The 11,631-nt window shown below is 46.5% G+C and overlaps 1 protein-coding gene across 4 annotated transcripts in view; it reads right to left on the bottom strand.

The window, feature by feature from the left end:
• Positions 1-5,158: 5,158 nt before the first annotated feature.
• Positions 5,159-11,631, bottom strand: part of TAF1A (TATA-box binding protein associated factor, RNA polymerase I subunit A) — a 37,756-nt gene continuing 31,283 nt past the window's right edge. For all 4 annotated transcript variants that reach the window (XM_084868922.1, XM_084868921.1, XM_084868923.1 and 1 more), the window contains 6 exons: positions 10,286-10,416; positions 9,864-10,022; positions 8,994-9,060; positions 8,044-8,167; positions 6,542-6,696; positions 5,159-5,535 (listed from right to left, as the gene is read on the bottom strand). In XM_084868922.1, coding sequence (XP_084725048.1) covers positions 5,429-5,535; positions 6,542-6,696; positions 8,044-8,167; positions 8,994-9,060; positions 9,864-10,022; positions 10,286-10,416 — 743 coding nt within the window. In that variant the 3' untranslated portion in view covers positions 5,159-5,428. The remainder of the gene's footprint in view (positions 5,536-6,541; positions 6,697-8,043; positions 8,168-8,993; positions 9,061-9,863; positions 10,023-10,285; positions 10,417-11,631) is intronic.

The following is an 11,631-nucleotide window of genomic DNA, read 5'->3' as shown; positions in this document are numbered from 1 at the left end:
CAGGAGTGGGGCCAGGCCGCTCCTGACTCCTCATTAAAAGGGTCTCCACCTGCTGAAACCGGTGTGGCTCAGTGGTTGGAGCGTCGGCCTGCGGACTGAAAGGTCCCGGGTTCGATTCCAGTCAAGGGCATGTACCTTGGTTGTGGGCACATCTCCAGGGGGTGTGCAAGAGGCAGCTGGCCGATGTTTCTCTCTCATCGATGTTTCTAACTCTCTATCCCTCTCCCTTCCTCTCTGTAAAAACAAAAAACAAAAAACAATAAAATATATTTTTTAAAAATAAAAGGGTCTCCACGTGACCACAGCCCATTTACTCAACACTCATCACCGAGGCCTGTCGGGGCCGGAGCCCAGCTGGGTCTCATTCTCTCGCTCCCCCAGGCCAGGCCTGCTGCGTGGTTTCACTGGATTGTGTATCTTATTATTTATTTTATTTTATTTTATTTTATTTTTTTACAGAGAGGAAGGGAGAGAGAGTAGTTAGAAACATCTATGAGAGTCATCAATCAGCTGCCTCTTGCTCGCCCCCTACTGGGGATGTGCTCGCAACCAAGGTACATGCCCTTGACCGGAATCGAACCCGGGACCCCTCAGTCCGCAGGCCGACGCTCTATCCACTGAGCCAAACCGGTTTCAGCTGGATTGTGTATTTGTATAACCTGGCCTCTGTAGCCAGGTGCCCGTGGGCAGGTAACGCCCTTTTCCGGCTGTCCCAGCAAGGAGAGGGACCTGCCACCACCGCGGCGTGTTCTCCACGGGGGCTGAGGAAGTGTTTTAAAAACTCAATCCCGCCCGTGGCTTCATTTCTCTCTCCGGGATGCGTGCTCTTCTCTCCAAGAGTGACAGTCAGGCACGTCCACGCAGGCACAGCCTCCTCGCGTGCGGGCATGTGGCATCCCCTAGTGGCCACTCGCTCAACTGCAGCCCAAAGAAATAAGGCATCGTGGTCACCTTGACAAAGTGGTGTGCTCCAGGGGAGAGTTTTTTCTTTTCTTTTCTTTTCTCTTCTTTTCTTTTCTCTCCTTTTTCTTTTTCCTTCTTTTCTCTCCTCTTTTTTATTTTTCTTTTAATATATTTTATTGATTTTTTACAGAGAGGAAGGGAGAGGGATAGAGAGTCAAAAACATCGATGAGAGAGAAACATCGACCAGCTGCCTCTTGCACACACCCCACTGGGGATGTGCCCGCCGCCAAGGTGCATGCCCTTGACCGGAATCGAACCCGGGACCTTTCAGTCTGCAGGCCGATGCTCTATCCACTGAGCCAAACCGGTTTCAGCAGTAAAATATATTTTAAAAAATAATAATAAACTCACACCAAGGCTACCCCCGACGCCAGGCCCTGTGGGAAGTACTGACACACAGGGTTTCACGGGTTCTTCCCGAGTACCCACAGGTGATGACAGCGTGATTGCGGTCATCAGCATCCTTTTCCTCCTCATCCTCATCATCACTCTCGTTTTACCAAGGAGGACCCCGAGATGTCCTCCCTCCGGTGCCTGTGCCCAGCCTGGGACCTCACGACGCCACCGAAGAGATCAACTTCATCTGAACCGAATCCCCAACACCAGAAAGCAAACAGTGGCTTCCGACGTTCTCCAGGATGGACCGTGTATTAGGTCACACAACAAACCTCCACCAACCCACCAAGACTGAAATCGCAGCGCTGGGCCCCAAGACCATGGCCCTGGGGTGTCTGTCTCCCTCCTGATCGCCAGCCCAGAGGCCAGGGATTGCACACATCCAGCCAGCTGCGCACAATACTTTTAGACTCAACTAGTAATAAAAAATAACTCATGCCGCCCTCACCGGTGCAGGGGTCTTCAAACTTTTTAAAGTGGGGGCCAGATCACGGTCCCTCAGAGAGCTGGAGGGCCGGACTATATGAACTACTAATCCCTACCGTAACACCTCGGCTGCGCTCACTGCCCAAAAAACCTGGCGGGCCGGATCAGACTCCTCTGCGGGCCCCATGTGGCCCGCGGGCCGTAGTTTGAAGACCCCTGGTTAGAGAGTCAGCCTGCGGACTGAAAGGTCCCAGGTTCGATTCCGGTCAAGGGCATGGACCTTGGTTGCTTGCGGGCACATCCCCAGTGGGGGGGTGTGCAGGAGGCAGCTGATCAATGATTCTCTCTCATTGATGTTTCTAACTCTCTATCCCTCTTCCCTCCTCTCCATAAAAAATAAAATATATAAACTCATCCCTAACCAATAACTTACTCCTGAGAACCAAAGCCAGGCCCCTGTGAGTATGAAACTTGAGACAAGCTGTCCCAGCCACAGCAGAGCTGTACCCCGACCTAACGGTAACCCCATTTCACTTCCGCATCTTCCCTTCCCGCCCCTGTCTGTTCGCATCACTTACCGCAGGCAGGCGTCCGTGTTCTGTGATCCTAACCTTAGGGATTCGGGTTTGTTTTTCCACCTGTGGTGTGGCCTGGTGTGGTGGGCATTTTTTCCCTCTGGCATTTCACAGTCTTCACAGCCATCATGACTGAGATTGGGGGTCAGTCAGTCTCCTGGGGGGTCGGTCTGTCTCCCAAGCCCTCCAGCTGAAGCCAGGCTGCTACCAATGTCCTTGCATTGCGGTCTCCCAGGCAACAAGGGGGCTCCATAGCTCAGTGGTTAGAGCACTGATCTTGTAAACCAGGGGTCGCGAGTTCGATCCTCGCTGGGGCCTTTTGCTACCTTTTTTTTTTTTCCTTTCTTTCTTTTCTTTTCTTTTCTTCTTTTTTTTTTTTTTCTGGTGTTTTTCCTTTCCCATGATCTCGCATGCATCCGGAACAGAAACTCCCAAAGTGGGAAAGTCACCTCTGCAAACGCTCTCCGGCACGAAGGATGCAAAGCGGGGTCTCTCCTCCCGAAATGCAAAGGATACGGGCATCCTCGCTGCGCTTGGGATGCAACGCGGGAGAGGAAACGCTGGGCCGCAATGAAAAGGGGGGGGGGAAAGGAAAAAAAAAAGAAAGAAACAGAAAAGCCATCCTCGGTGACCGTAGCGCCCCGGCACCTGCGGGCGGGCCCGGGCGCTGGGAATCGGGGCGCGAGGCTCCGGCTGGCTCTGCTCGCAGCACCGGGGGGACGGCGGGCAGCGGAGGGGCGGCCGGCGCGCGGGCTGCGGGGCGGGCGGGGCAGGAGGCGCGGCGCCTGCAGTGCGCGCGCGCGGCCGGCAGGTGGCGCTGTGGCGCCGGCTCCCGCTCGCCTCTCCCCGACACCGGACCCGCCGCGCCCCGAGGCTGTGGGCGCCACGTGGCACCCCGGCCTCGCAGCTCTGCCTGCGTGCATCCGGGGAGATCCCCCCAAAACAATCAGCCCACGCCCGCTCCGGGAGCCAGTGCCTGCAGCCATCCTCCTTCCTCCGTTCCCCGCTGAATTCCAGAGTCTTTTTTTTCCTTTTTTAATATATTTATTGATTTTTGTGCAACTTATTTGCATATAAGTTGCACAAAGTCAGGCAACTTATCTGCAAATAATAACTGCTGTAGAGGTGTATTCTCTGATTACATAAATGCATGTTTTATATGAAGGTTATTCCTTAATAAATATATTGAACAGTACAAAAAAGGAAAAATATTTATTTACCAAGAACAAAGGTAGTGAGACTGTTTCTCTGGAGGGAAGAGGGACAGAGAGTCAGAAACATCGATGAGAGACATCGAACAGCTGCCTCTTGCACACCCCCCACTGGGGATGTGCCCGCAACCAAGGTACATGCCCTTGACCGGAATCGAACCCGGGACCTTTCAGTCCGCAGGCTGACACTCAATCTAATTGAGCCACACCGGTTTCAGCTTAATCAGCGGGGGGTTTTTTTTAATTAAATTCAAAATACCGAGTCGTGTGGGATGGTTTCCGTTTCGGATGCGGGGCAGTTAACCACTTCGTCTTGGCCTGCAAGCTTTCAGCTCTGCAGAAACACACACATTTGTGGGTTGTTTTGCCTTCGTGTGCTCGGGGGTGTGTGGTGAGGGGAAGTGTGCCCGGGGCCTGAGGAAAGGAGTCCCAGGCAGGAAAAACACTCCCGTTCTCACCCAAGGGTCCGCACGTGGCTGGTGCTGGTACGCAACGTCTGTGTGCAAAGCCATCTCAGATCCTGAATGACCCCAGGACCAGGACTACTTACTGGGAACCTGCAAATGGGGTGACCATTGTAGGGGGCAGCTTTCCTTGGAAACCCGTCAGCACAGGCCTCCAGGCCTCCTCCTAGAGCTGGGGTATATATGGTGTGAGTCTCTCTCTCTCCCTCCCTCTCTCTCACTCTCTCTCTCTTTTTTTTTTAAACCAATAGTATTTTTTTTTAATATATTTTATTGATTTTTTACAGAAAGGAAAGGAGAGAGATAGAGAGCTAGAAACGTCGATGAGAGAGAAACATCGACCAGCTGCCTCTTGCACACCCCCCACCGGGGATGTGCCCGCCACCAAGGTCCATGCCCTTGACCCGAATTGAACCCGGGACCTTTCAGTCCGCAGGCTGACGCTCTACCACTGAGCCAAACCGGTTTCGGCTTTTTTTTTTTTTTTTTGAATTTATATATTTTATTGATTTTTACAAAAAGGGTGAGAGAGTTGAAAACATTGATGAGAAACATCAACCAGCTACCTCCTGCACACCCCCCATCAGTCCTACTGTGTGGGACACTATCTCATTTCCCATCAGGCCTACTGTGTGAGCTTGAGACCCTATTTCACTGGCTGTCTGCTCCCCTGTCCAGCTGCCAATGCTGTACCTCGTTCCCCAGAGAAAGGGGAGGGCTTGTGAGCTGCAGAGCACGGCTCAGCTGAGCCAGACACAGAAACAGAGGCAGACAAGCCCAGAGCCCTCTGAAGCGAAGCCAGCGCCAGCTGAAACCAGCCAGCCCCTTCCACCTGCTCTGACCCAAATTCCTCTCCTGGAATCGGGTCATTCAGCCCCACACTGTCCCGTCTTAGCACCGAAGGAGAAGGAGGAAGAGTCCTTTACTAGGTCTTGCTTGGTTTCCAAAGTTTCTCGACAGAACTCATCACCAAAAATATTTGTCATGAGAGTAAACCCAACATGGATCATCTAGAGAGTCTGAAATAAGAAATTCATTTAACAATTCCACTTATTATAAGCTATGGCTTATTGCACAAAGTCAGGCAACTTATCTGCAAATAATAACTGCTGTAGAGGTGTATTCTCTGATTAAATAAATACATGTTTTATTTGAAGGTTATTCCTTAATAAATATATTTAACAGTACAAAAAGGAAAAATATTTATTTACCAAAAACGAAGGTAGTGAGACTGTTTCTCTGGCTATAACTACTAGTAAGAGAAAGTATAAAAATATATAAAAAATAACTTTTTTATAGCCATATAGAACACCAAATAAATAAATACATTCAATAATTATCCATTAAGCTACTACACTGTAGCTACTAAGCTGAAATAACTAAGATTCAGTATCAGGGATTTACAATACTGTGTTTTTTCACTAACTTCTTCATCCGCTTAAATTTCTTCCTTAAGTCTTGATGATCTTGTTTTGAAATATACCGAAAATATCTACAACCTAAAAAAAATAAAATAAAACAAAGTTTTAATACTTATCGAATTCTTCAAATATATTTCTACATTTTTAGCTTTGCTTCATTCCTGACATAGTAATGATTATGGAAACAGAATGAGTTTTACTGTCTATACCAACATGTCTACGCACACTCTCAGAACCATCACCAATGAAATGTACTGCTTGCTACATACGAAGATGTTTCTGATCCATCAACATAAAGCATCAACTTCAGCTGGTTTTCTAAGCTGCCTCCCACACCCTTAGTTAGGCGAAAGGCATTCATATATTACAAGAACCTGCTCCAAAAGCAAATTATCCTAGATTCTTCTCTTTTTTGTTGTTGTCTTTGAAATATATATATTTTTATTGATTTCATAGAGGGAGAGGGAGAGAGAGATAGAAACATCAATGAGAATCATTGATCGGTTGCCTCCTGCACACCCCTTACTTCCCAGGTTCGATTCCGGTCAAGGGCATGTACCTTGGTTGCAGGCACATCCCCAGTAGGGCGTGTGCAGGAGGCAGCTGATCGATGTTTCTCTCTCATCAATGTTTCTAACTCTCTATCCCTCTCCCTTCCTCTCTGTAAAAATAAATATTATATGTGTGTATGTATAAATATATATATATATATTTTTAACTATATTTTTATTGATGTCAGAGAGGGAGAGGGAGGAAGAGGTAGAAACATCAATGATGAGAGAGAATCATTGATCAGCTTGCATGCTCCCCACTGGGGATCTAGTCCGGCATGTGCCCCACGGTATTTTTTAAAACACCACCATAAAGATACATGTACCCCATCGCTTCTCGGCCTTTTGGCTGAGATCAAGTGTAGTATAAGATACCTGTATCCCTCTTTCACTGTAGCATTATTCACAACAGCCTAGACACAGAAACAACCTAAGGTACCGCAGGAGGCGGCGAGCTGTCCGATGAAAGGATGGTCACACTCGTATTTCAAAATCGGCTCCAAGAGACTTTGAGATAAAAAGAGAACACGTACCTTTTCCTAACAATATCCCGGCTACAAACGCCTTCTCGTAAGCCAAAGCTCTATCCTCCTTCCAGTCGCTTTTTGCCCAGAAGGAGCTGAAGTGAAAGCCTGGCCACCAGCTTTTCCTGGAATTCCACTCGTCCTGAACCCAGGCAGGATGGCTTCTGGAAGAGAAAAAGGTCTGTGACAGAGACGGATCTGGGCTGTTAGAACGGAAGCAGCGTCGATGAACTAGGAGGAGAGGAGGACATTTTCAGAGCAACATCTGGGTTTGGCAGGGGCAGGGCACACTCATGAAACCACACCCGTTCCGGATCTCGTGGATCTCTATGTCCTAGTTTCCATTTTTTTTTTTTTAATATATTTTATTGATTTTTTACAGAGAGAGGAAGAGAGAGGGATAGAGAGTTAGAAATATTGATGAGAGAGAATCATCGATCAGCTACCTCTTGCACACCCCCCACTGGGGATGTGCCCGCAACCAACGTACATGCCCTTGACCGGAATCGAACCCAGGACCTTTCAGTCCGTAGGCCGACGCTCTATCCACTGAGCCAAACCGGTTTTGGCCTAGTTTCCATTTAACTAAACAGCCAGCCCAGTGTGGCTCAGTGTGGTTAATACCATAGACTCTGAAGTCAAAATCCCGATTCAAATCTCACATCTTCCATTCGCTACCTGTGTGACCCTGGCCAAGGTGTTTAACCTCTCTGAGCTTCCATTTCCTTGGGGATATGAATGGCACCAGCGCACAGCACTGTTATTAGGATGAAACTGGTCCCGCAATACAGCGATCTCATTCAAGCTCCCGGCAAATGTTTCATAAATGTTAGCTATTATTACTATTTAAGAATTCATTTAAAACTTCATTTTAAATTACATGCTACAAAGAATTACTATCCAAATTCAGATATTATTATATAAATACGTGGGCACACAGGGCTGACAGTTGAGACGGACAAGGCTGAGAGTTCATGAATAATTTAATTGAGCAAATACACATTTAGGACCTATTTGTGTCCTGGGGCAGAATTCCTACCGGTTCAAAAACTGAATAGGATGCCGAAACCGGTGTGGCTCAGTGGAGAGAGCGTGGGCCTGCGGACTGAAGAATCCCAGGTTCGATTCCGGTCAAGGGCATGTACCTTGGTTGCGGGCACATCCCCAGTAGGGGGTGTGGAAGAGGCAGCTGGTCGATGATTCTCTCTCATTGATGTTTCTAACTTTCTATCCCTCTTCCTTCCTCTCTGTAAAAAAAATCAATAAAATATATATATATATTTTTTTTAACTGAATAGGACATGTCTCTGCCTTTAAGAATCTTATGGTCATAGGGCTTCCTCTCCCTTCCTTTCCCTCTAAAAGCAATAACAAATACTTTTTTAAAAAAATAAAACCCAAAAACATAAGCAAAAACTTTATTTGCTTAAAAACCGACATATTATCAGCTCTAATACTGGGAAGTATTATGATTTATGCTGACCCAGTAATAAATACCACGCGTCTCTTACCGCATTAAGATCTGTCGGAGATATTTTGCCAAACATTGCCAAGCAGTTACGTTTTTGGTGCATCCAGCAAAATCCAAGACACCGAACAGCACCTCCAGCCCCAGTCTACGGTGCTCTTCTTGGTCTGCAATGGTCACAGCAGTGAGGTCACAGGGGAAACTGAGGCACACAAAGCCGAGACAAATCACTTCATCAGCTGATAAAGCATTACTGAACCGTAAGCCTCTGATTTGGCCAAAAATTTAAAACAATTCATTGTTCTCATACTCTCCTGTGAAGAATCTGAGAAATGCAATAATTCAGTCCATGCTACTGAAGTCGGAATGCGGATTCTAATCTCTGAATGGACTATCCTAGTGGTCGGCAAACTCATTCATCAGCAGAGCCAAATATCAACAGCACAACGATTGAAATCTTTTTGGAGAGCCACATTCTTTAAACATAAACTTCTTCTAACGCCACTTCTTCAAAACAGACTCGCCCAGGCCGTGGTGTTTTGTGGAAGAGTCACACTCAAGGGGCCAAAGAGCCGCAGGTGGCTCCGGAGCCGCGGTTTGCCGACCACGGAGCTATACAACTCTACCCCTGAGTTAGGGGCATCCATCATGTCTAACTCAGGCGTTATTAAAATACGTGTATTATTTATTGTAAGCATACAGTAAATAATACACACAACAGACAAAATGTGTGTGATCGGCACGGCCTCTGGTGAACAGTGGGCCATAAGAAGTTAAGGCTTTTGGGAGTCAAAAGTTAGACATGTGTGTGTGACTGTGGGAATGGGGGGGATGGATGCATGGACCACGTCAGTTCATGAGAGTGCCTGGGCTCCAGAACTGCGATCGGGGGAGCAATGGGTTTGGCCCAGGGACCTTGGGCTGCTGACCCTCTCATCTACCCACAGAAATTTAATACACACACACACACACACACACACACACACGGCTCACCTGATTTCCTCAGTAATCTGTGGAATTCTAGCATCAGCTTATGAGATGGTACAATCTGATACAAAATCTGGAAGAAAGGATAATCTTGTGATATTTGCACATGCAAAAGGCATTTCTCAAATTTCAGCTTACTTTCAAATAGCCCTTCAGAGAATGAATCATGGATTTAAAAGATACTTGGCTTTTATCCAGTTTCATTTCGGGTACAGAAAGGATTCTCTGTAAAGCTCCTGTTTAAAAATCACTGATAATAACAAGATAATCAGAGGTGTAGGGGAAAACAGATGGAGGCTTTTTATTTTCCCATACATTTTTATACTGTTTATCACACTTAATAATTTAATTTCTTTTCAGAAGTCAAAACTGAGAAGAAGAAAAAAAATAAAGGAAAAAATCTACTTCACACAGGCCCAGCGGTTGAGCGTCAACCCATGAACCACGAGGTTCCCGGTTCGATTCCCAGTCAGGGCACAGGCCCATAATGCAGGCTCCATTCCCAGTAGAGGGCGTGCAGAATGACGTTTCTATCTTTCTATCTCTTTCCCTTCCTCTCTTTCTAGTACCCAATTAAAAATCTTAAAAAAAAAAAATCTATACCTTATAAAAAATCTGAGGAACAGAATAAACTGGTGAATATAATAGAATCAGGGGCCTAGAAAGGGAGTGGACTGACAATTCTCAGGGGGAAAGGGGTGTGGGGGGTGCAGGAAGAGACTGGACAAAAACCGTGCACCCATGAATGAAGACAGTGTGGGAAGGTAAGGGCAGAGGGTGGGGTGGGAAGCAGGTGGAGGGGAGCTATGAAGGGGAAAAAAGAGGAACAACTGTAATAATCTGAAAAATAAAGATTAAAAAAAAGAAAGTCTATACCTTAAGCACACTAATCAGTTTCTCTCGTGGCGCCTTCTCTCTCTTTAGAAAGTTGTACAAGTAGACGTGCGCGTTGGGATTGGACGGGAACTTTTCGTCGTAGGCATAGTTAGTGAGGACCTCTCGGGCCCCATCTTGATCCCCATAGAATTCCAGCATCTATATTAAAAAAACACACATAATATCTGAGCTACATTCTGTAAGGGTCCCGGGTTCGATTCCAGCCAGGGGCACATGTCCAGGTTGCAAGGTTAGTCCCCAGTAGGGGACGTGCAGGAGGCAGCCAATCAATGATTCTCTCTCATCACTGATGTTCCTATCTCTCTCTCTCTCCCTTCTCCCTTTCCTCTCTGAAATCAATAAAAATATATTTAATTAAAAAAAAAATGAAACTAATAAAATTTTATGGGAAGTCTACTTACCTCTACATAACTCTTCACAAAAGGGTCCCAGACCCCGGGCGTCAGAATCAGAGCAGAGAAGTTGATGGACGTCTTCCAGCTGTGGCTGAACATGTTCTGAGAGGCCGTGCTGTAAGCATAGTCATCCTCATCTAATCAAAAAGACCAGAGACTCATTATGAATCACTCAGAACTGACCACAAATCAGCAATCAGCAACTACCCACAGAAAAGTTTTGGTCCTGCTGGCGTTGCTGGTGAAGACAAATACTTAAAGATAAGACTGAGCTGAAACCAGTTTCACTCAGTGGATAGAGCATCGGCCTGCGGACTGAAGGGTCCCGGGTTCAATTCCAGTCAAGGGCATGTACCTTGGTTTCGGGCACATCCCCAGTAGGGGGTGTGCAAGAGGCAGCTGATCGATGAATTTCTCTCCTATCGATGTTTCTAACTCTCTATCCCTCTCCCTTCCTCTCTGTAAAAACTCAATAAAATATATATATATTTTTTTAAAAAGAGCTCCACGTGTAATGCCATCTCCACCTCCTGTTGCTACGGAACAAAGGGCCGCCACTGGATCACCTGTCCGCGGGGAAGAGGGCATCAGTGCCAGCTTCCAACTGCTTCTGTCGTCAAATATTTGCTTCAGTTCTGCCTGATCACGTGTAAGAAAGTCAATATTGAATTGAAAACTTACCTCATCAGCATTAACAAGCCAGTTTAAAAAAATAAATAAATAAAAAATATCGCAGCGGGCCTTATAGCCAGGTGAACTGAAGAAACAGAAGACAGGCACAGGACATCGAAAGATCTGACTGGTCCAGCCCTGACCGGTGTGGCTCAGTGGATAGAGCGTTGGCCTGCGGACTAAAGGGTCCCAGGTTCGATTCTGGTCAAGGGTGAGGGCTCGATTTCCCCCCCATAGGGGACATGCAGGAGGCAGCCAATCAATGATTCTCTCTCATCGTTGATGTTTCTCTCTCTCTCCCTCTCCCTTCCTCTCTCTGAAATAGAAAAAAAAAGGTCTGTTATAACCTTTGTACAGGGATTAAACAGCATTATCTTGCTCTACTCTTTACACATAATATTCCGAGAAACAGCATTATAAAACACACTAAACCCCATTCCAAACCCACAAGAAGAAACATTTATGATATGCGACAATGCCTGCTGAAGAAAATGGTCACCTTTCTTGGAAGTCATATTTAAAAACAGCAAAGAATCTAAAATGATCATAACTTAATTTATGAATCATCTAAGTTTTGTCTGAAAAGGTTTTTTGATACATCGGAATATAAAAAATGATGGAGAACTTTACGTCCACAGAGACAGCTGCTCTCCGTAACATCTGGATAAAGCTCGGCTGGG

The sequence above is a fragment of the Pipistrellus hanaki genome (genome assembly GCF_964339955.1).
Source record: "Pipistrellus hanaki genome assembly, chromosome: 20".
NCBI lineage: Eukaryota > Metazoa > Chordata > Mammalia > Chiroptera > Vespertilionidae > Pipistrellus > Pipistrellus hanaki.
The sequence above is the reverse complement of the archived record's forward strand: the minus strand, read 5'-3'. Positions and strand labels throughout refer to the sequence as shown.